This window comes from Rousettus aegyptiacus, unplaced genomic scaffold, assembly GCF_014176215.1.
Source record: "Rousettus aegyptiacus isolate mRouAeg1 unplaced genomic scaffold, mRouAeg1.p scaffold_m13_p_4, whole genome shotgun sequence".
Taxonomy (NCBI): Eukaryota; Metazoa; Chordata; class Mammalia; order Chiroptera; family Pteropodidae; genus Rousettus; species Rousettus aegyptiacus.
In genome coordinates, this window is record NW_023416307.1 from 75,749,929 (window position 1) to 75,776,616 (window position 26,688).

The 26,688-nt window shown below is 33.1% G+C and overlaps 1 protein-coding gene across 5 annotated transcripts in view; it reads right to left on the reverse strand.

The window, feature by feature from the left end:
• EPHA3 (EPH receptor A3) overlaps positions 1-26,688 on the reverse strand; it is a 321,817-nt gene that overhangs the window by 119,520 nt on the left and 175,609 nt on the right. For all 5 annotated transcript variants that reach the window (XM_016145836.2, XM_016145837.2, XM_036219075.1 and 2 more), the window contains 2 exons: positions 12,272-12,427; positions 11,247-11,582 (listed from right to left, as the gene is read on the reverse strand). In XM_016145836.2, the coding sequence (XP_016001322.2) occupies positions 11,247-11,582; positions 12,272-12,427 (492 nt within the window). The remainder of the gene's footprint in view (positions 1-11,246; positions 11,583-12,271; positions 12,428-26,688) is intronic.

The window sequence follows — 26,688 nt, forward strand, 5'->3', positions numbered from 1 at the left end:
CTTGTTATTGCACTATTTTATCTTCCTCTAAGATTAAAAAAAGCTATGTAACATAAAGGACAAAGAAAAAGAGTCAGGAGAATGTTTGTTAAAGATGTTAGAAGGTGAGAAAGTTTGCTTGAGAGTATATTCTTTAAAGAATGAGGAATCAATGGGAAGTAAGGAATACAGAGGAGGAAATCAGATTTAAAGAAGGTGGGAAGTGCATTTTATTTTCCCTCCTAAACTTTGTGGTCTTAATAAATTAGGAGGCTATAAGAGAAAAAACACACTCCTCTCCTTTCAATACTCCATTCACAGAACATTTCACTTTTGGTCACTAAATGTATGGGGGTTTTCCTAACACCAACCAATTCTGCAACGCCATCCAGATGTTCTACAACTCAGTTCAGGTTTTACTCTAAAAGTTAGCATCAGATCCCACAGCTTAAGTACTCAGTTTAACCAGAAATCCCTTAACCTCCCTTCAGATACCAATCTCAAGTCCAGATTATGTTTTTGACTCACAAACTAAAAAAAAAAAAAAAGACTCAGGCAAAAGATTGGATTAAATATGGCGGCATGAGAGCTGTTCCCAGATCTCTTCCCTTAAAACAACAACAAGCTGAACACCTAAAACTCAACAAAAAACACCCAAACTGCACATCAGCATGTATGAGCATGGGATCTACGAATAAGAGCTACTACAGGTCAGAACCCTGGGTGTCAGGCAGTGGACTAGAATAAACAAAAAAGCTGTCTCTCCCAGCCAGAGCTCCTTGTAGGAGGAGGGGGAGGAAAGAAGGTGCAGAGAGTTCCCTGAACAGCCCTTCCTGGGAAAGCCATGAGCTCCGCATGGTCAGCAGCAGTGCCCAATCATCAGGGCAGAAGGGAGAGAAATAGGAACAGCAGAAAAGCAGGGATGGCAGGAAAAAAAACAATTGATTTTCACTAGCCGTGGTTGCAAAACTGAGGCTGAATTGCAGCCTCCCAATCCAGAGGGCCCCATGCCCTTTGAGACTGAACGCCATGGAGCCCCAAGGGAATCTGAGCAAACACTGCCGAGACTGTCACTAACACTGAGAGGAACTGAGACTGAGGATAGTGAGCATGATTAAACATCTATAAGGAAAAAAAAGACTGTATTAACACTTTATAAAAAGCAGAGATCTGAGAGGCTTAGAAACCACCTACTGGAAACCAGAAGAAAAGAAAAAAAAAACCTTATTTGCAACAGGCTAGAGACCATTAAATAATAAATATTCTTTCTGGGGAAAAAAGAAAAAGCAGAAACAAACAAAAAAAAAGCATTTATTTCCATTAATGCCCAGGCAAAGAAATAGTCCATTAAACACCATGAACAACCAAGGTGACAAAGAATCTCAGAAATTAAAGAGAAAAATCTCTTGAAAATAAGCTTACAGACATAGAAATATGCAACTTAAATGACAGAATTCAGGATGGTACTTCTGAAAAAACTCAGTGAGATCAGAAATGAATCATATCGACAACATCAAGAATTGAAAAAACAATTAGATGAGCAGAATGAGTTCTTTAGAAGGAGATTGAAATCAGTAAAAGAACCGAATAGACCTTCTGGAGATAAAGAATACACTGCAAGAGTTGAAAAATGAAATAACAAGCTTGGGAAATAGAGCCAATCAAATGAAGGAAAGGATCAGTGATATCAAAGACAGAAATCTGGAAATAAATCAAAAAGAGGAAGAGAGAAACCAAAGAATGAAAAATAATGAAAGAGAAATACAAGAACTAGTTGATACCATCAGGAGAGGAAACATAAGAATAATGGGATTCTCAATAGAGAGGAAAAAGAACATGGATTAGAAAGCATTTTCAGACAAATAGTGGATGAAAATGATTCAAATTTAAGGAATGAGCTGGAGCTTGGAATTCAAGAAATTAACAGAACACCCAATTATCTCAACCCAAAAAGGCCTTCACCAAGACACATCATATTAAAATTATCAAAAATTCATGACAAAGACAAAATTCTCAGGGTAGCCAAGGAAAAGATGACACTACCGTGTAAAGGAAAATCCATTAGATTATTGTCAGACTTTTCAGCACAAACCTTATGAGCCAGAAATGAGTGGAATCAAATATTCAAACTACTAAATGTAAGGAACTACCAGCCAAGAATAATGTATTCAGCTAAGCTCTCTTTTAGATATGAAGAAGAAATTAAGACCTTTCCAGACATACAAAACTTGAGGGAATTCTCCACAACAAGGCCTGCACTATAAGAAATAGTGAAAGAGATCAGCTCACCTAAAACAAAATAACAGAAAAATACATAACTATGAGTAAGACAACTAACTAATAGGCAGATAGAAGCAAAGTAGTGCAACCCTTATTTTTAAAAAGGGTATTTTAAGCTTAAACAGTGAGAAGAGATTTCTTATCGCAAGATAGTAATGAATGTTCAGCATACACGTGGACAAATTGACATAGCAACAGAAAAAGGGAGGATTCAGATTTAAATTTGCAAGGGAGAAAAGGCACATGCAGAAGAAAAGGGAAAACTATATATACACAACTATCCTTTCCATACTTGTAATGGTAACCACAGGCCAAAGATTTAGAACCAAAGTATAAAACATGAAACAAGAAGGACCAGAGAGAAAAACCGCAAAAGCCAATCAAAATGAAAACAGAAACAAAAGGACAAGGAAGCAATGGAAACACCGAGCTATCGGAAAGCAAAATATAAATGAGTATAAGAAGACCTCATATTTCAATAATCACCCTAAATGTAAATGGACTGAATTCATCCATAAAAAGGCACAGAGTTGCAAAATGGATCAAAAAACAAAACCCAACCATATGCTGCCTGCAGGAAACACAACTCAGTTCCAAAGACAAATATAGATTCAAAGTGAAAGGGTGGAAAATGATATTTCAAGCAAATGGCATGCAGAGAAAAGCAGGAGTAGCACTACTAATATTGGACAAAATAGACTTCAAAATCAAAAGGATAAATACTGAGGGACACCTCATAATGATAAAGGGAATCATGCACCAAGAAGACATAACACTTATTAATATCTATGCTCCCAATCAGGGAGCCTCAAAATATGTAAAGCAATTACTAACAGAACTGAAGAGAGAAACAGACCAAAACACTATCATAGTAGGAGACTTATACCCCACTGTCAGATATGGGCAGATCATCTAAACAGAAAATCAATAAGGAAATAACATCCTTAAATGATACATTAGACCAACTGGACATAATTGACACTTACAGAGCCTTCCGTCTCAAAACAGCTGCTTACACATTCTTCTCTAGTGTACATAGAACATTCTCAAGAATCGACCACATGCTGGGACACAGACATAGGCTCAACAAATATAAGAGGGTTGAAATCATACCAACCATATTCTCTGATCATAATGCTTTGAAACTAGAGATCAACTATAAAAAGAAAGCAGAAAGAACCACAAATAAATAGAGATTAAACAATATCATACTGAGGAATAACTGGGTCAGAGAAGCAATAATAAGGGAAATCAAGAGATACATAGAAATGAATGATAATGATAGTAAAACACATCAAAACTTTTGGGACATGGCAAAAAGTGGTCATTACGGGCCTATCTTCGAAAGCAAAAACAAGCCCAAATAAACAACCTAACACTTCATCTTCAAAATCTAGAAAAGGAAGAACAAATAAAGCCTAAAGTCAGCAGAAGGAAAGAAATAATCAAGATTAGAACAGATATGTGAAAATAAAAACAAAAAAAATAGAAAAAATAAATGCAACAAAGAACTGATCTTTGAAAAGATTAGTAAAATTGACAAACCTCTGGCTAGATTCACAAAGAAAAAAGAGAAAGGACACAAATAAACAAAATCAAGGATGAAAGAGGGGAAATTATGACAGACACTGCAGAAATACAAAGGATCATACAAGAATGCTATGAAAAAGTATATAACACCAAATTCAATAACTTAGAAGAAATGGACTAATAATTAGAAAATTACAACCTTCCTAGACTGAATCAAGAAGAATGGGAAAATCTAAATAGACCGATCAGCAGTATGGAAATTGAAACGATCATCAAAAACCTATCAAAAGTAAAAGTCCAGGACCAGATGGCTTCACTAGTGAATTCTACCAAACATTCAAAGATTTAATACGTATTCTCCTCATACTCTTCCAAAAAATTGAAGAGGAAGCAATACTTCCTAACTCATTTTATGAGGCCAATAATACTCTGATACTGAAATGTGGTAAGGATAACACAAAAAAAGAAAACTACAGAGCAATATCTCTCATAAATACAGATGCAAAAATCCTAAATAAGTACTAGTGAACTGAATACAGCAACATATTAAAAAGGTTATACACCACAATCAAGTGAGCTTCATCCCAAGGGCACAGGGATGGTTCAACATATGAAAATTGATTAATGTGATACACCACATAAACAAATTAAAAATAAGATCGTATGATCATATCAATGATGTCTTTGACAAGATACAGCATTCATTTATGATCAAAATACTTAACAAAATCTGTAGAGAAGGAAAGTATCTTAATGTAATAAATGCTATATATGACAAACCCTCCGCCAATATATACTTAATGGTGAAAAACTAAAAACTTTCCATCTAAGATCAGGAACAAGGCTGTCCACTATTGCCACTGTTATTCAATGTAACATTGGAGGTTCCAGTGAGTGCAATCAGGAAAGAGAAAGATATAAAACGCATCCAAATAGGAAATGAAGACGTCAAACTGTCACTATTTGTGGATGACATGATTCTCTATATAGAAAACCCTAAAGACTCCACGAGAACACTACTAGAAACAATAAACAAATAAAGCAAAGTCTCTGGATACAAAATCAATGTTCAAAAATCTATAGCATTCTTATACTCTAATAACGAAGTGTCAGAGAAAAAAAGTGGAAAAAATAATTCCTTTTGCAATTGCAATAAAAAAAAATAAAATACCTAGGAATGAATCTAATGAAATATGTGAAGTACCTATATAATGAAAACTACAAGACTCTATTAAAAGAAATCGAAGAAGATACAAAGAAATGGAAAGATATTCTGTTTTCTTGGATTGGAAGAATCAACATAGTTAAAATGACCTTATTACCTAAAGCATTGTACAGATTTAATGCAATCCTCATCAAAATCCCACTGGCTTTTTTTAAAGAAATAGAACAAAAAATCATCAGATTTGTATCGAAGCACAAAAGACCCCAAGTTGCCAAAAACATCCTGAAAAAAAAGAATGAGCCTGGAGGCATCACTCTGCCCAACTTCAAATTAGACTGCAAAGTGACAGTAATCAAAATGGCATTGTATTAGCAGAAAAATAGACACATAGACCAGTAGAACAAAATCGAGAGTCAAGAAATACACTCATATTTATATGGGCAAAGAATTTTTGACAAAAATGTCAAAAATATACAGCAGAGGAAGAAAAGTTGCTTTAATAAATGGTTTTGGGAAAACTAGAAAGCAACATTCAAAAGAATGCAATTAGACTATTGTCTATCACCACACACAAAAATGAACTCGAAATGGATTAAGGACCTGAATATAAGTCCTGAAACAATAAAATGCATAGAAGAAAACATAGGAACTAAACTCAAGGACCTTGGGCTTAAAGAGGATTTTATTAATTTAACCTCAAAAGCAAGGGACGTAAGAGCAAAATTAAATGAATGGGAAACCATCAACAAAATAAAGAGACAACCATCTCAATGGGAAATATATATTCAAGCAACACCTCCGATAAGGGCCTAACACACAAATTATACAAAGAATGCATATCACTCAATTACAATAAGAGAACAAACAATCCAATCAAAAAATGGGCAGAGGACCTGAACAGACACACAAATGGCCTATAAACATATGAAAAGATGATCAACATCACTAGGTATTAGGGAAAAACAAATCAAAATCACAATGAGATATCATCTCACACCTGTTAGAATAGCTATAATCACACAGAACAGAACAAGTAATAACAAATGTTGGAGAGGATGTGGAGAAATAGGAACCCTCATACACTGCTGGTGGGACTGCAAATTGGTATGGCCACTACGGAAAGCAGTATGGAAGTTCCTCAAAAAACTAAGAATTGACTTACCATATGATCCAACAATCCCTCTACTAGGTATTTACCCCAAAGACTTGAAAACTCATAGTCGAAAAGATATTTGCACACCGATGTTCATACCAGCATTATTCACAGTAGCCAGGACATGGAAGAAACTGAAGTGTCCTATGATAGATGACTAGCTAAAGAAGCTATGGTACATATATAGAATAAAATATTACTCAGCCATAAGAAGAGGTGAAATACTGCCATTTGCGACAACATGATGGACCTTGAAATAATCATACTGAGTGAAATAATCCAGGCAGAAAAGGCTGAAAATTGCGTGATATCACATATGTGGAATATAAACCTAAAAGCAACATATGAACAGGAGAAACAAACAGAGACTCATGAACATGGAGAATGGAATAGTGGTTACAGAAGGGAGGGGGGAGGGGAGAGGAGGAAAATAAAAAAATAAAATATTAAAAAATTATGTATATATAGTATGAAAAAAAACTGGTAAAAAAAAAATAAAAGAACTCAGGCCCTTCTGAAATAAAACTTCAGATTACTCCATCAAGTAAAAATTCCCAATTAGCTTAGGTGCTGGCTGAAGGTGCAAGAACCATGGGATTGAAAATGGAAATACGAGATTATAAGTATCAATTACATCCTTGTAACCGGTAATATAGATGAAAATTGTAGCTACTAGGCGTATTTTTTCCTTGCTTGTTATATTTGAATTTTCACATTTTAAATATATTTTTTATCATCTGTTTCGTAAAAAAAAAAAAAAAAAAAAAAGGGAGATGCCACAACCTCCTCCTCAGGTTCAATTAATTTGCTAGAGCACTTCACAGAACTCAGGAAAACATTTTACTTACTAAATCACCAGTTTGTTGTGTTATCAAATGACACAACTTAGTAAAATCAGATGGAAAAGATGCAAATGTCAAGGTAGAAAGCAAGGGGTACAGAGGTTCTATACTTGCTCCAGGTGTGTCACCTACCCTGTATGTGTTTACCAACCCAGAATATCTCTGCACCACCTCCTCTGAGCTTTCAAAGAAGCTTTATTAGATAGTCATGATTGATTAAATCATTGACCATAGATGATTGAATTCTATCTTCAGCCTCTCCCCGCTTCCTGGAACAGGTGGAGGGTAGGTGTACTGAAAATTCCAACCCTCTAATCACAAGGTTTGGTTATACTGTCAACCAGCCCCTATCCTTAGGAGATTCCCAAATGTCAATTTACTAACGTAGACTCAGGTGTGGTTTAAAGGGGTTGTTATGAATAACAAAATATACCTTTATTCCTCTCATTACCTAGAAAATTTCAAAGGTTTTAGGAGCTCTTTGCCATAAACCGGGACCAACACCAAATATATATTTCTTATTATAATCACAGTATCACAGAGAGAAAATTGTCTGTGAAGAATGAGGAAGTAAAATATGAGATTGGGTTTGGAGACGAAAGGGGATAACAAGGAATATCTTTTGCAGAATACCCATAAGAAACCCTGTGATATATGACTAAGAAGGAAGGATCAAGTTTATTGTGGATGGCATAGATTATAGTAGATTTTCCCATCAAAGCCTCTCTCTGTCTCCAAGGCAGCATTTATTTTTGTAGCTACATACATGAATTACAAGATGGCAGACAGAATAAGAGAATAGAAGTTGAAGGTGTATTGGAGTTGGGAGACTTAAGTGGAAGTTTGACTCTTGATGAAACGTTGTAAAAAAGCTTCTCAAATTTAAAGCCTGTGAATTCTGAGACAGATATTCCACTAATGTTCCAAAATGATGGTTTCTGGAACCAAAGGTATATATACTCATTCAAGGAAGAAAACACAAAGTAGCAATTTATACCAAGTTATAACTGCAAATTTTTGTTTTGAAACCTATAATTCTTTCTGTACATGTTTGATGAATTCACGCATACAATCTTTATGTGGAGGCCATGCTTTTTATCTTACTGACATACTTTGAGAGCTGAGAACTAACATCCGAATTTACAACATAATCCACTACAATTTAGAAGGTGCCTTATCATGTGGTCATCACAGAGCTTTTACAATATAATCAAGAGAAATATCAACAAACTTAGTCTCACAAAGTAAATTAAAAGGGACACATTCATGTTTCCCCTTTATGTCCATGTCAAAGATAGAGAGACTGGGAGAAATTTAAACAGCATGACATCAAAGCTGTCACAGTCATATCTTTCTAGTAGTATGGAGATCATTTTTCAAGGCTACCAGTCCATTAACTTTCACAAGAATAAAAATAAAGCAACAAAAGAAATGCTCTCTGGAGAAATGCATTGCTTCTAATCTTGTTTATACATCTTACCAAGGGGATTTGAAGATGGAACAAAGACCTCTACCTCCCCAGGCTCACAGAATAATACGTGCACGCTGAAATAAATATATAAAATGCCTAGGGGTGCATATTATAGGTAAATTTGTGATTTAAAAAAAATGAGACTGGGGTTAGGGAGAGTACTGATATCATCCCTATTGAATTCTGTCTCGTCCCGTGATTTGTAACTGGGAGGGCCAAAGAATCATCCCCATTTATTTTTTAATGTCTTGGCCTGTGTTTGGTTGCCACTTTACCTGGGTTCATTCACTGTACACATCTGAAGCTATTAGTTTTCTGCTAAATGTACTGTCAGAAAGCCAAAGGTCGATCATAAGATAGGAAATGAGGAGCTCTTGCTTGTTTTTATATGTTTCTGTTTTACTTGGGAGATAATTATAAAACAGATTGATGTTCCCATCTTAAAAAACAAGGAGCAAATCAGCATGAAATATAAGATTTGGGAAAGCCATTTGCCACACAATTATAATTTCTTAAAATCTTGTGTTCACTGTATATGAGAAGCTATAATTATGTGATACATAGCAATAGCATTACTCTTTTTTCTTTTCCTTTCATGAAAGACAGTTAAGTAAACTTATGTTAGAAATATTTAAATAGTATTAGTTACAAAATTTAAATATCATTAACTGAAGTAAAGCAAAAGTCTAGTTGGTCTGGAATTTAGCTTTAAGCGGGACAAATAACAGATTCAGGAAACAAGATTAAATGATACTTCAGTTCACTTCATTTAAACGTCATGTCTTTTTCACAAATTAAGTTTATTTATTATCATGAGACCACTAAAAGTGTAAAATCTGCATAAATATAGAGAGTAAAAGCAAGGTGGAAACAAGAGAGGGATTTGGAATCAGAGAGAAAAGTATTTGGGCATGGACAATGCTGAGGGTTATATTCAAAATATCTATCAACCTGCATGTCAAGACCATAGACCCCTCAAGAGAGAGAAGTCTCAAGAAGCCCCTTTTGTGCCAGGATTTCTCCTTTTGGTTTCTGGATTATGAGGGAGCGGGGAAGGAATGGACCTCAGATATTGGGTTTCGGATACTATTAGGGTACTTGAGGAATTAACCAGAACAGATGCATTTGTATACTAACCTGAAGAAGTAGAACTACTTCTCACTAGAATAGTAGTGCAGAATTTTAACAAGCATCAGCTATACTGGTGCAGATCTACTGGACATTAGCAAGTCTAATATTAATAATTGTGTACCTTTAGTTGCTTACCTAACCTTATTGAGTCAGCCAAGTGAGAGAGAGAAAAGTGGTGAGTATTTTTGGCTAGTTATTTGGCTGTTTTATAACCTCTTCCAGCTGATGGGAAAATTTAGTCATCTCTCCATTTCCTTTTCCTGAGACATTCAGTATGTATATCCTCAGAGCAAAGGGCATGTCCCACTAGAGAGCAGAGGAACTTTCACGATTTATGCCAAATGCAGAAAAAAAGCAGAGTTTACACTCGATCCTGATTTCCAGCTAAGGGGTAAACCTATCTGGGAACCAATTCAAGAATCTGTAGTTCTTGTTGAAACATTATCAGGGAGCATTATCCTGTCTCTTCCTTTCCCTCCTTTCTGGCCCCAATGTTTATTTGTTTGGGTATAAATGATACAATGATATCTCTGAATTGAACTGTTTAGAATGTATCCTTAATCATGATATCTTATAGCAACAATTATAAATATCTATCAGCTTAACTTTGCACAAACTTTGTTCATACCAAAAATTGCTTATTACTCATTCATCACAGTTGTCAACATTGAATAAATGGTTGTTTTACCTCAAAGGAGTGTCACTAGTATGTGTCTGTATGCTCTTTAAAGTATAACACTTCTATATGATTGAGTGAATCACAACTAAAATCCCATAAATAATTTTGAATGCCACACTTAAAATATATATATATAGAAAAAAATCACAAAAAATATCAGAGAACTAGAAAACACATAGAGGATTTAATGAATGATTGAAAGAACAAGATGTACTAACAATAAATAAAAGAAAATGTTATGGATGTTTGATAAAGAAAGGTGAGAAGTTTGTTTGGTTTTTAAATTTTTTTCATTCCACATTAAAGGGAATTGCTTACAACCTGCCAATAAGGCATTTTTTTTTTTTAAGTTAGGAAAAGATTGTCAGTGGGAAAGATAGCGATAAAATCACCTAACAATTTACCCCAGGAAATTTTTAAGATTAGTATTTCTAAATGTTCTCCTCCAAGAGCTCTTTTCATTATGCTTCTCCACAAATTTTATATTTTGGATTTTTAAATACAAAGTATATCCACTAAATAAAAATGTTTTATTCCTTATTTTTAATTATTCAGAGAATTATAACTTTCTGGGCTATAATACTCAGAGCATCAAGCAATCAAAAAAAAATACTGAATATCAAAAAATCTGATATAATTGTAACTAAAGATATTTCTAATTTTAAATATCCTACATAACCTTTTTGTAGCTATTTCAATGTCTGTTAGGTTCTTTAACTACGAAAATATTTCAAGGGGACTCACAAGTATTGTCTCTAGAGCCCCAAATATTTAAAGATTCCAAATTAGGAAGCAATAGATTAAATTAGTTTAGAATCATCTAACAAAAATGATTCATTCTCACTTCGACAATTAAATTGAATTATTTAATGTACCATAACTATCTAAAAGTAATAGAAAAGAAAATCCTGGAGGCCTTTCACATTTTTCTCCCCTTCCTTCATTTTGCTATCTCTGACATAACTGTTATTTAACTCCGAGATGACAAGAATAAGAAGAATCCAGCATGTACTTACCGGCCTGATTAGTTGTGATGCTGACTGCAGCAAACTGTCGTGGTGGTGAGCTCAGCTCTGACACTCCATTAATGGCATCAATCTCAAAGGTATAGTTAGTGTGTGCCAACAAGTCTGTCACTGTCACCGTGGTGTTGGTGAGTCCAAACTGTCGAGGGAGGAAGCGGACATTTGTGCTGCATGGCTCACAGTGTTTTACATTCCACCCACATTTTTTACATATGATGTTGAAGGTAACATCTTTCCGGCCTCCTGTGTCCAGGGGCCAACTCCAATCCAAGATTACAGAGGTCTCATTTATATTAGAGATAACGTTCCTTGGTGCAGAAGGAGGTCCTGCAAAGTAGTTCAACAAAGATTAATGAGCATCACTTCTGATTTCTACTACAAGGGAAATAGATAATTTACAATGGAACTGAACAAGGTAAATAACCATCTTGTCTTTATTATATACTTTTAATTTGTCCTTAGAGGATCCATGAGATTACAGACACATGGATTCAAGAGTACTATTCTGCTGAAGCTGTGAGTGGGAGAGTTACTACTCAAGGTTGAAGACGCATTCAGAAAGTCCAACAGAGGAATTCACCACTAAATTCAATGCCCTGGTGAATAGTTATGAAAACTTTAGCATTAGTTTTATAAATCTTAGTCCCTTTTCCCTATGACCTATGACCAACATATAACAAGAGGGAATAAAAATGTAAAAACACGAATCCCCTGGCTATAATCTCCCTATTCTGTCAAATATAATGCAAAATCTAAAAGAAGACAAAGAAAATTTTCTTTCTTTCTGGGATCTTATTGCAGGAAGTATTTTAAAAATAATTCATTTAATGTGATACATGTTGCATTTGTGGTGAGCCAAGCATGGACAGTGAAGCAAAGAAAACTTTCAATTTGCACATGGGTAACACAAGGAAATGGGCCAAATGCTTTAAAAAAAAAAAAAAAGACACGGTAACGAAAAGAAAAAAAACAAATAAAACAAACATGGAGGCATGGGTTGCAGCAAAACTACTCACGGGTACAAGCCATGGATGGAGGGTCTTTGTCTGCTCGGAAGTAATTATTCTCACACCTGCAGTTCACTGAACCATCGTCGTGAGTAGAACTGTGAGGTGGGCACTTGGTGCACTTCATATTGCCATCCGAAGCCTTGTAGAAACCTGGTCGACAAGCTATGAACAAAATGACTCTTTTAAAATTCTGTGATCATTTTGAAAATGTAGTTTTGAAAATATGTAAAACACATTTCATGATCTTAGGGCATGCATTCACTATGAATAAAAATCCATTTTTCCTTCTAGTGTTTACAGAAGCAAATAATGTGACCTAGTGTAATTTCTCCACATATACATTTGAATTTGCACCAAATGTTAAAGAAAAAAACCCACATGATTTAGATTATTTTGGCACTAGAATGCATTGAAATTCCAAGCTCATGTTTTCACAGCTTTACTTGGCATTGGAATATTTGTGGAGAAAATAAAGCAAAGCCATGTCATCGTGTAGCCATTCCCTTTTCAAACATCATTTAAACATGATGCAATGTGTACACTATCTGCACTGCAGTTAACACTATATGACTTGCTCACTTGTTTTCTAATTGGTTTCTGTGTGTACAAGTCTATCCCCACAAATCATAAGCAACTACAGGAAGATATCGTGGCTTTGTCTATATTTTAAGATTCTTGACACATGGTTCTCATGAGTTATAATTTTTTTTCTGCCTTGACAGTATCATTACTTTACTTCTATGGTAATGGACTAAAATAGTAATTGTAATATATTTTCTTGTCTATATATTAAATATATAAGGAGGTATAATTTATATCTAAAACATTTGTTAACTGTTATTACATTCAAAGTTTTAAAAATAACTCAATAACTCTGTTATCTTCATTCTTTCTGGGCATATCTCTGAATGATGTGGTTTTTCAGCTCAATGAACTGGTTTCCAATATTCATTTTACCTGTCTCTATTATGTGATTTCATTTAACCTGATATAGAATTCAAAATGCTATCCTGTTTCATTTGATCCATTTTCATAGTTACATTGAAATCTGCAATCATTGTGAAAATCCTAATGAGAAATCTCTTGACAGTACTTTAAGGAATAAATTTGGGGTCTAATTTTTAGTTTCCTCCAGAATATCTTTGGAATTTTAATAATATTTTGAATCTCTAAAACTCAAAGTCAGTGTTGCACTGAGATTTGATGACTTAAATCACTTTCGCATAGGACAATCCCTGTAGGTTATATTTAGCATTGAATTCCAGAATTTTCTTATATCAACTTTATACTTTGAATAACAAATTATTTACTTTCAAGTAAAATTTGGGTGGACAAGTGTTAATTTTAACAATCATTAAATGCATTTCAAAAGATAACACACTATGTTCATAATAACATATCTTCCTACTACGTATATTTTAGGAAACACACTGCTAAGGGAAATACACTGCTAAGACAGATAGAATAACTGAACATGAAAGCAATTATTAATTTAATTTTGTTGTTTTCTAGTTTCTACTAAGAATGGCTGCTCTAGGACAATGTTACATTATATTGAACAACTTTTGGTGCCACACTGAGAGCCACTCAAATAAATTCTATTATCCTAACCAAACATGGATTAGGATTATAAACTTTTGAACATTGTCTATAAACATTGGTTAACAACTTCTCTTCATATCTCTTGTTATATTGCCATGGAGGAAATTATATAAAGTATAAACTATGTACTTAACTTCTGGTTTTGATTTAGCTCATCGCTGAAGTGCCTTTAAAGAGGGTACCATTGCTCGGTGTTTCAAGATTAAGTTGCAGTGTTTCAATGTGCTTTGTTATTTTGTTTGCTTCTAAGTTTATCTGTGTGTCTTTATTTGGGGCTTTTATAAGCTTTATATTTAGCATAAATATATTCGCTAAACATTCAATCACTTTTTGTTACTCTTATCAGTAGCGATATTATGTGATACTTAAAAGATAAGAGAGTCAGTCATATGTTCACTTTTGAGCTACAGCACTACAACACAGGACTTCTGATAGGAACTTGAAAGTAGCTACAGTTAATAAACTTACAAGTTAAGAACGTTAATTTAAACTAGTAACTAATTTTATCTAATTATGACTAGATAATCTTAGAGATGATAATAGTAAAAGATATGTAAACACATATACATGCAGTTTAATAAAAATTTGTCAATTGTCTACTCTTGTTCAGCTTCTTTGATAGCTTTAAAGATACAAATGTCCTTAATTCTATTCATCTCAAAAGGGCCCTTGCAATCAAAAAAAAGGCAACAGACATTTAACACAGGCCACATGAAACAAGCACTCCATTCTGACTGAGCTATTGGAAGATACTACACAGAAAAAATACTGCTTGAGAAAGATTATAAAAAGATAGAAGGAGCTGGCCTGTAAGAAGCATAATTAAATACACAAATAGACCAATATGAAAAGACAAACTGTTAAGCAGGGGAATGTGGTGGGTATTGTTGGTTACATATTCAACATCTGAACTCTGCTTTTTGCTTGCAAATAGAATCCTGATTTTGTTCCGAATTTCCTCAAACCCAGTACTCTCTAACTCAAACTTTATGGCAAGTAGCAATAGATGGCTAATGTTATGGCCAAAGAGATGACCAAAGATAAACAAACAGAAATACAAGGAAAGCCACTGGGATACTTTTCTTATCCCCATAACAAGGTGGTCCCCATGTAACTGAAGTGATTTCATTCACGTTATTCCAGAATTATTTATTGACATAATGGCTTACATGGGGCAATAAGGAAATCAGAGAGATGTATACACTGAAGTTGTTGACCTAGTAAGCACCTATCTCAAGATTTATTATGATATTGGAAAAATAATACCTTGTTTGTTTAAATCACTGTGGTCAAGTTTTGTTTTCCTTACAGCAGAAAACATTTCTAAATGACATAAAGACAAAGAGAATCCAGTTGAGATGTACTAATTGAATAAAATTGTAGCTTCATGAGCTAAAACGATCCTAAGAAATCACATTGACCAGTCTGTATGTTCTACATCTGAGGACACTTAAATCCAGATGTTAGGCGAGGCACAGAGATAGGGTCTACCCTATATCTTCTGGCTGATAGGCTTTAACTACCAATTTACAGATATTCCTTGAATGCCATCTATTTGAGAGTATAACACTAGATTCTATAATATTCTATTTTGTAGACATCTTTTCTCTATCTGAAGTACTTTCATATGTACTATTTCAACTGACTCTCGACTATTCTATTAAATTAATCAAGACATTTGTTGGTGACCTTGGGAAAAAACTTGATATGTTTAGAGCTCATATCCATAAATCATGGCAATGTATTTCAAAAATCTCTGCCAGCATTAAAAAAAGAAAAAAGCAAAAAAGTATGCTGACCGAATGGTCTTGATTTCACCTTATAATTACTATGCTTAATTCCCATCCTTCTTCATCCTTCTATTCTACTTCCAACCCATCCTGGAATAAAAAAATCCAGAATTATGTATATTGAATTGACTAAAACAAGGTGGACTAAGAGTACTCGCAATGTAAACTGGGGAATTCAATATGCTAATGTTAGTAACAAGTAAAACTTGTTTGACAAAATGAAAATAAAAAATAATAAAAATAAAATAATCATGTCAGATATTAATGTATTCATTTTATTGAGTGAATGATTAAAACACAAGCAGAAAGAGTAACATGCTCAAGATAAGAAAACATTCAATGATAGTCTGAATAAGCAAGAACTTTTTCAGTTTCAATTTTATATAAATCACTTATTAAAAGCAAATTATTTTTCTTGCCAATTCTAAACTCTTGATATTACAATGAAGCACAGTCATCTAAAAAAATTTAATTATATAAATACAAGCCATTTGTCATCTATTCTAAGTAAGAAACCATTTCAGAAAGATCAATGTTCTCTTGGGTTTCTCCAAAATTTTCACTTTGATGTCCAACACTATTATGGGCACATGGGTGTTTTTGTTGAAAGGCCAGGGGGAGTCTTCAACTTCAAGAGTAGGGTGTCCTACTACATATGGGAGGCAAACAATCAAAATTTCCCTTTCTTCCTATAAGCAGAATCTCTAAATTCTCCACCAAAGTTTTTCAACAAATTTGAGAATATGACTAAAGAAATAATAATATTAGTAAAATTATTATACTGGTAGGAAACACTCTCTTTGTATATATGGGGAAAATTCTTTATATTATACACTTACTTCTAAAATTTTCCCTTCAGTAATCTCTCTCCCTTGCAGTAAATAAACTTGTGTTTAAATTCCTATTAACCTTCTTCACCCTTCAAAAATTATTATGGAAGAATTTGAAACTTTACTTTGCATAATTGTGTTTTATTATCTTTGCTTATAGCAGTAAAAGCAATTATTTTAACATGAAAATATCATCCTTTTCTACCTTGAATATAAAATGAATGATATAGCAATCTGCACATTTCTTTCATTTAAGTATTATTTTAGAGACTGAGAAAGTTCAACATATTTTAAAAAGCCAGGCAATGAGTAGAAAACAAATATTTTAATATGTTTTCTTTCCTTTTATTACTCAAGGGAAATCTTGGCCAACTTATTACAGAATATCAAAGAAAATAAAATAGTCAAGAAGGGTAAACAAATTAATACTAATTGAGATTTATCCAGTTTTAAGGTTTAAAATAAAGAATTTTTACTATGTAGTCAAGGCCCTCCCTGAAGTAGGTCAGCTACTAAAGCAATACTTAAATTAAGGTGAATGCATGCATATTCAAAGTCTGCTCCCAAAATGACAAAATTCTGATTTATATCTTTCCTTAGATAACCCAATAGTACACATTCTTATCAGTCAAACATTGGTAAAATTATTCATAGATTTCAGGCCTCTGGTAGTAAAACCAAAGAATAATTAAGAGATTAAGATCCATTAAGCTGCCTTTTGGTGTGTGGTCCCAGAGATATTCCCCTTTGCTCTAATGGAGATTTCTGAACCAGTTAAATGTGGCAGGAACGCTCATGTTTGATTTTGTGTTGATAAATCAAAATAGCATGATCTATGAATTTAAATCAATAAACATTAAAAATGGGATGTAGCTCCTTCTCAAACCCTACTGAATATCATCATAGATTTATTAGGAATCAAATTTATTCATATAACGTTTGGATTTTATTTATTCACTTTCATCAAACAAACATGTATTGATCTCCTAAAATGTCCTAGACACTATATTGTGTCCAATCTTATAATGATAAAAAATTATAATACCAGCTTTAAAAAGGAGACCAATTCCACATGTCATTGTTATGTTAGAAATAGATCTCCTCACTTGAGAATGTAATTGCTAAAATACTTTTCAATATAATATTTTTATGTTTTCTTCACCAAAAAATTCCCTTATTTCTCTTCTTTTTATCCCAGCACTTCAAGGTGTTTTCAGCATCATTTAAGAAAAACACTGGACTAAGAATGAGGAAATACAGGTTTAGATTTAGTCTTTTCTGCTAGGTAGATGTTAGTTCAAATTCACTGACCAGTTGTCTTCAAATTTTAATAAGGTGGTTGAGACAGTGACTTTCTCTTATATAAATAAGTCTGAAGTTCTGCTTAGTAATTATTATGTATTCCTATGTTAGACCCTGAGTAATATAAAGACACAAGTTATTTCGTATTAATTTAGTATGCCCTGTGCCTATCATATTTTCTATTGCCTAGCAGTTGATGAGACGCATTTTTTAAGTGAATGATTAACTGGCAACCACTTGTCCTCTCTGCACTTTAATTTCCAGACAGGTATTAAATGGTAGGTATTGACTAGTTTGTCTCTAAAAACTCTTCAGGCTGCATACTGCAAATGGTTAATACTTTGTGTACAAAAATTTGTAAGATTCCTAGAACTTTCTAAGTAGGAAAAACTGAGTAAAGTATCTTCACTTTCATTACTGAATCTAAGGATTATAATTAGCCATTTAAATTATAAAATCACATAGGGCAACAAGACAAAAAAATGAGGTTCCCTTCTGACCTAAAAGAAATATATATGGAAAAGAAATGATAGATTTTGATCTTTTTAGTGTTTTCCAGTATCAGAGCAGTATGTACTCAAAGGGCATGTTGATTTTATGGTTGGATAAATTGAAAGATAAATCGACTGCCAAAAAAATAATTCTCTAATACTATACTTTCATGTTAACCAATAGCATCATAAAACTATATTTAATTATAGTCTTCCTTTTATACACATTATAGATAGATTAGAATGTTTAGTAGTCTGAGAATTTTATGTGAATGAATAAAAATTAAGAAATATTGATAGCAATTATTCTTTTTATTTTTTTTTAATGTAAGATGATGTGATCCTTTTCTCTTTTGCAAAGAAAATGAGCACAGTATTGAAAATACAATTTAAAAGAGACTACATTTTCCTTCTATTAGTCTGCAATGAGGTTTTATTTGCTTTACTTTTGCTAATGTAGCTTTTAGTTCCTGTCTTTTAAGTACTGAATTAGTGAGAATATGGTTGCTCATTTATTGAGCAAACCCCAAACTTATTGAAAAACCCTAGGATGGACCACAGTAGAACAAAAATGACTCCCTTGCCAAATGTTGATTTTCTATTGAAAAACACTGAACATATAAATAATAGAAGGAAGCCAAAATAATACCAATCTGTAGTGAATGAATTCAAAATATTTTGGGAATCTGCTGATTTTATATTTATGAAGTAACAATAAAAGAGGAAATAAATACTGTGGGTGGGTAGTGGGGTAAAATAAAACACTACCTGCTTTGGAAAATAATACAGGAAAAAATATGAAATGGAGAGTATTATGAGCACTACCTATACAATGAATAATAATTATAGAAAAGTTTTAAGACTCTTGGCCTCATTCCCAAAGCACACAGCACACTTTTCCTTTAAATTGTAATTGATGGGTTTAAGTTATGCTGATACTCAGAATGGGTAAAGTTACCATAGTGAAAGGAAAACAAATGCACTTAGTAAACCATGGCGGCTACTGTTGAAAGAAAGTAGACAGCCTTTCAATTGCAAAGTGAATTTTGTCTCCAGTTGACTAATGTGGCTGACTTTTAAGAGAAAATATGGTCCTAATTAAGAGTTAAAAGGCTGATTTCAATTTGAATTAACTTTAAATTAAAAAATAAAGCTGTTGGTAAATAGGGCCCTTTTAGTATTCAGACCTTAGTTCCATATACACAGGGCTATATTATCAATTCCCAGCCATAAACACAAACTAATGACCAGAACCAGCACTGACTAAACAGATGATTTCCTGGCCTTGCAATTCCAGGCCTGACAGGGTCTATTTGCTGGTACAAGGTCAAAGCAACTGTTTATTCCCAAAATGAGCTGCACTCCACAGTCTTACAGGAACTCTATTCTTTGCCATTTGAATAGAGGTACAATGTTTTGAGGCAAGACAGAGGCATTTCAATACACTGGAAGTGGCTACGTTCAGTCATTAAACCCTGCCTGCAATGTGCAGCATTTACAAAGTGATCAAGTGTTTCCTTCTTCTGTTCTTTCCACTGTTCAATAAAAAAGGCCTAAGGCAAAATGCCACCACACCATTAAACGCAGCAGAATCAATCACAATCTAGTATGGTTCAAAGATAGCTTAGTAACAAGACTTTATTTTGTTTGTTATTGTTTCATCAGATTTAGCAAGACAGGTGCCAGTAACACTGAAATATGTCCAGTGTACATTCACCACAAAGAGAATGCTAAAACGACCTTTGGTTCTAAGGACATTGTATTTTGCAAAATTTTCAGTTGTCTAACACATTTATGGAAAAGAGCAGCACCAGCTGAGTTTTTATATCTTTGATTATCAATGCCCAGTTTACAAATTAGACCTGCAGAGAATAGTTTTCACCTTCCTGTGATATAATACCGTTTACTACAAATCTCTAGGTTTAGCACTGAACTTGTGTTTTCACTTCTGTACTTAAAACAATCATATGAGACAGGTATTATGTATTTTTCCTGAGGAGATGATTGATGCTTAATGATGTTTGGTATCTTGGCTACTTATTCCACTATTGTATGTTGTAACCAGAAATGAAACCTAAGTTTCAGGTGTTTATGCGGTTTTGTATCTATTGTCTTCTCATCCCATAAAACTTAAAAGTGATAACTAATGTAGGATGGACAAGAGATCCAGCACCCTAACATTAATGTAACAAATTTATATGGTGTGACTATAAAGATATTAGGTCTTACTGGGCACATAGGAAAATTGATTATATCACTTTGTTGCTGTAACTTTTTGTTGATAGTAATTTTCTTCAATGATTTGTCAAGCCTGTGGCTAGCCAGGTAATGGCTCTGATGGAAGTCTAGCATTGAGAACAGAGAATGCTTAACTGTTGTAGGTCTGTATACAGGTATTTGTGAAACATTTCTTTACAGGGAAATCTGACTGCTTATCATAGAATGAATTTTCTACTTTATGTAGAATTTTATTGTGTAGGGGAAAAAAGTATATCATAATAGTTTTCAATAAAAAACTAAAGAGACTTATGCAATTCCACTTTATTCTTCTAGCCTGATACTAAGAACTCTCAGAATAGGAAAATGAGATGCTCAACTTCTCTATTATATACTCAATAGGTGGTTTTTCACTAAAATATAACATTATTTTTGGAGTTCTTCAATGTGTCTACTGAAGAGTAAATGTTAAGGATAGATACCAAAAAGAGTGAAAAATATTAACACCTTTCCCAAGATATGGGGGTAGATTTGATGCACTTCACAAAAGGGCTGAAAAAGCCTTCAGGACTGTCCCCAACCTATATTTGTCACTCCGATTATAAATTTGGTACTACTAAGTAAAAACAGATTTAAAAACCAATAAAATGGTCATTAATGAGGACCAAAAAATAGTACTATGAAACCAAAACATCTTGATTTCATAGTACTTTCAATTTATTTGATTACATATAGGAGAAATCTGAAATAGAAAAGAATTAATTTTTGTGACTTGCTAAGTTCACATTCAGGAATATCTGAAATTATCTAAACTCATAGTCAGTCCAGCCTCCATTTGCAATTGCTTTCACATTTCATCATCTGCATGGTTGCAGGCCAGAGAAAATTTCAACTACTTGAAATTCTTCTTTCCAAACAGTGTGCCTTACTCAGTTGATAATTGATATATCTTACAAGGCAATCTAGTTACTGAACCTACATATAAATTAAACACTGTAGGTATGATCATGTTTTCATAAAACAGATGTATAAAAAACATTCTACTCTTAAAACTCAACTCCTATTATAGTGTGATAGGATAATAAGCACCTCATGGTCACTTTTTCCCTCTTTTATTTCCAGGCACCTACTAGAATACTTGGTTCATGAAAAACAATAAAAAAATTTTGAGAGAAGAATGGAAGCCTTCTTTATTTCTGCATAAAGATGTTCCATAATAATATTTCCTCTGCCTAATTACTAATTTTAAACAATCATAGACATATTAGTAGATCAAATTTTCCTGGAAAGAATTAGTTTCAAGTTATAACTCAATCATGAAGTTTTATAATGAAAATATTTAAAAAATGGGAAAATTTTTTAAAATTATGTTCCATTGGTACTAAATGTAGAAATATATAATATATGTAATATATACATATGTAATCATATATATTTTTAACAATAATTATAAATCATACTTTTAAACTAGAAATAAAGGAGACTCCCCAATTTATTCTAAACATTCCTTTTTAAAAAATTCTTCAAATATGTTTAAGAAAATATCCCTAGGACAAAAACAAACAGACAAAAAAACTGGAGGTATATTTACTAAAGAAATTTTGTTTCTTAAACAAATATATTAGGTTAGTTTAGAATGAAAAAGGAGTAAGACTATTTTTAATTGAATAATAATAATAATTATGGAATGTAAATCACCTAACCTTAGTTTCCCTTTTAGGAAAAAAAAAAGTGCAACCGGCCGACAACATTTATTTACCATCACACGTTTCCTAAGATTTGACATTTCTAGAAATCTAGAATTACTATATCTTGTGAATGGAAATGCTACTTCTAAAAACAGAATGCTGTAAATAGAAAAATATCATTTGTTTCCAAAGACTATGGATATACTAGAGAGATGCGAAAATAATAATAAAAGCAAGATACGTCATAACAAACGTTTGAGTAAGATTAAGACTGTAATTTGCAGATTATCTGGAGGTAAATGTTGCAGCTGCAAGAACCCCAGTGAGTAAAAATGAAGTCTGTCATTTTCTGTGGTATGTACGAAGCATTCAAATATTTATGTGATATATAAAAGTCAGAAGCCAAAAGTAGAAGGCAGATCGTTTCTAAGGTAAAGCCTTGAAGCAAGAGTTTTTAGTGTTCATGAAAATTAAATAAAAAGAGAGGATAGATGAAACAGAGGATGCAAGGGCCTCATCAGTCTGGGAAGGCATACAGAACAATCAGGTTATGGAGTGCCTTGCAGTTTATATTTCAGGGCTTGTTTTTTTATACAATAAATGTTGTGGAAGGTCATTGAAAGGGTTCATGCATGAGGTACACCATAATTAGATTTATATTTCAAAGCGATTATTCTTGTTCCTATGGGGAAAATGCATTGAACTGAGTCAAGAAGGAAACAGACCGGAAACTACTGAAATAATCCAAATTAGAGATGATATGACATAGATGGAGGAAGAGTTGTGGGCATAGAAGAAAGTGTATTTACTTGAGATATTCATTTGAAATAATATTGATAGGTCTCACAGACAGAATGGACATAGAGCATAAGGTAGAAGGAAATATAAAGACTGACATCCAAGCTTCTTGTTCAAGTTGTTGGGTGATATTTCTGTTTACTGAGTTAGGAAATGAATGCATTATATAGGTAAAGACACAAGAGTTTAATTTTTATATGTTACATCAAATTAGCCAAGTAAGCATTTGCTGTACTAAATTTGAGGTGTTTACAGTCTTTGTACTGCAAAGAAACTGATTCTAATATTTTCATGTTAAAAAAAAGTCACGTTTAGTTTTCTTTGTCATATAGGCTTTTGTTTATTGACACCAAATGAAGTTGGTTATCAAAAATATGGGTTTCCAGAGAAAAAACAGGATTAAGCAATATATAGCTTTTCTAACATGAATACAAGGAAATACTGCTGGAGAATTCTTCCCTGTTAGGCATACATTAGAAAAACAGTCTTTACTGATTTAGTTGATTCAGAGCACAATGGTAACTAAAAACAGAAAACCTATGTTCCATGGACTCCAACTTTTCCCCGATTTTGCTAATATATACTATTTATCAAAGCAGAAAAGGAGAAAATCATGATATCAACAAAAATATATCATGTCTATTGGACCAGCAATTTAAAAAGTAATGTCGATTTTAATCAATCAATAGATGATATTATTTTGATGTGGAGATTATTATTGTTAAGAACACAGGTTCAGAATGCTCAGGTTCAAATCTTGACTCTTCAATGTACTTCCTGTGTCACTGATGAAGTTACGAATCCTCTTCATGTCTCAGTTTCTGAGTCCATAACATAACTGAGGATAATAAAAGAACCCTAGGATTTTGTAAGAATTAAATTAAGAGTATAAGCTTCAAACATATATTGGAAATTGGTATTAATATATATAAGTAATTAAACATTTACATAATGTATACAAACATTTCCAAAATCTATGACATGGTTCAATCTATTTGTCAATGTATTTGAAAATATTAAACCACATTTGCATTTTCTTAGTTTTCTATTTTTATAGATATAGTATGCATTCACTTCTTCTTGGAATAGAATTATATTTTTTTTTTCAGAGAATTCTCAAAAGTGTATAACAAAACAGAACTTCTTGTTCAAGTAAGTTATTAATACATGTTCAACCTGTCCTTTGATGTGCCCAATGCTTCAATTATGTCATTTGACCCTAGAGATTTCCATAGATATATTATGTCTGCACAACTTTTTTCTTTAACATAGACAAACCAGAGCAATAATTTGCCCTTGGTTGCCGGTTGATATCCTAGATCATCTTGCCACACAGAACTAATGCTTTTTCTCTCCTCTGAAATTCTTTCATTTACTGGTAGAAGGACCAATGTTGAATCAGTTTCCCTCAGGGATAATTGAAATAATTACCTCCAACTTTATAGTTCAAAACTCTTTTTCTTCTTTGTATAGATTCACTTCTACCCTTCCCCCAATACTGACGGTCTATTTTTATTTTTTTTGGCTGCCATATGCACCAGCAAACATAAACTTGGCTGATTTCCCTCCACATCTTGTCTCCACTTTTTGAAGGAGCTCTCTTTTACTGAGTATCAAAACATATCTGACTTTAAAATTCTTTAGTTTTCCTGAGTCTTATTTCTCTGTAAGTACAGACTGTTGCTAAGGTGATAGTGATCCTTTCAACTTCCAGCCACTTGTCCAACTCTGTATTATGTTGGCACTGCCCAATGTCTCCCTCTGTCTGATAGCTTTTCTGACAGTTAATGAGAAGTAAAAGGCTAGAGGTATTAGTCCAAATCCTAGGGGATAAGTGTCCAGATTACAAAAACCACATTCACATATGGCAATAATTGGCAGGCTCTTTTAGGTGATCACAGCATTATTCCTAAAGAGCCAATGGATAGTTGAATAATTCCTTGGTGCCAAATAAGAAACTCTCTTGAATAAGATAAGTATTTATCTTGCTTTGTAAAGTTACTGCTTTTCTTCCCCAATGGGCTTTTTCAATGAAATTGATTCATTTGAATAGTTTATTCTAAAATTTATATAATTTTACTCAAATTCTAGGATTAATTCCATAGCAATTAAAACTTCAGAAATAAGATACTTCAGTCCCATGTAGCATAAGGTATTATAGATTTTAAAAAGCTAAACATTTATACAGTAAATACATAGTACTAAGAGCAACCCAGCTTTGCAATTAATATTTTTCAAGAAGCTTAATTCCATTTAGTTTTGAACTACAAGCAAAGCTTCCTTATCCAAATCTATTCTTTCATGTAGGAGGAAGAACAGTCCCAACTGGAAAACAATAACTCTATGCTGTAGTTCTGAATGAAGATGTCTGTCTGGGTACCATCTTAAGGTTGTAGGAACTTGTTGCAGATTCCATAGCCAGTGGATAGTGAAGATGGACTTGACACCAGGTCTTCTTCAAATCACATGCTGTTTTCATTATTCTCACAGTGCAGAATTTTAAGGTCAGCTAACAAATTTCCTGGGGCCAATTTACCTCGGACATATACAGTTTTGATAATATTTTACTCTATATATACCTTTTCATATTGAATCTGGGAACAGTCTAATATGACAAGTCACTGGTGTGAACTTCTTCATGGAAAAGTAGGAACAAAAGAAGCACCCTCCTTAAATTGATATTATTCATCATTCCTTCTTCTATCAATTACTGTAGATACAGAATTGGTTTTCAATAGCTAAGATGATATCGATTCCACTTAAGGAAAAGTTTCTTTTCAATTTTAATTTATAGAAAATTTATAGCAACTATTCATAAAAATAGGTTATTTGTCATATGAATAAAGCGATTTTAGTCAATAGTAACATATTTAAATATCACATTAATAATTTTTCAGGAGTTGTAAAACATTTTAAATGCTTTTTGTGATATTATATACCTATATTCATTGCTGGTAACCTAAAAACTAATTTTTGTTAATCAAGATCCTAAATAAGCAGATAATTAAGTTTTAACAAAAATTAAAAACTCTTGCCATCTAGCTCCATAGCTTAAAAAAAATGTTCACATCTTAGAATCCCACATCTTAGAATAAATATATTTCCTCATCTATTGAGTACTGGTCTCCCAGGATTAGAAGATGACACAAGATGGTTCACTGATTGCATTGGAGAATATCTTTCCCCTAAAGCAAAAATAAGATCCCTATAGTCACCTTTAGTTTCTTATCTCAAGTTACTCTTTCATTTGCTGAATTTCTATTCCTCTGCGTCAACTGTAACTTGAAAATTAAACACCTTTGGGACACTAGGGAATAGCACAAGATGAACACTATTCTGACCACAGCTGGAGGCCACTGAAATGCTGCTACACCAGATGAAGGGAAAGGCTTGGGCTTCGTGGGAGGATAACAGCAGGGAGTTAGCTCTTACATCTGATTTTCCTCATTATTTCTATTTAAATTATTTTCACTTACATGTATGCCTATCATTCTTCTAAATACTTACAATAAAACAAGTAGTATAATAATATAGATAAAAGTAGGAGTCACTCTTCTTAGAACTATGCAATTTTTTAAATATCGGAAATCACCTAGTGCTCAGAATTCTGAACATTTTGAACCCATCCATTGTTTAAATGCATATTTTTCACGATAACGGAACAAAGTGGTATTTATAAATGTTTTATATATGTGTGTGTATGCC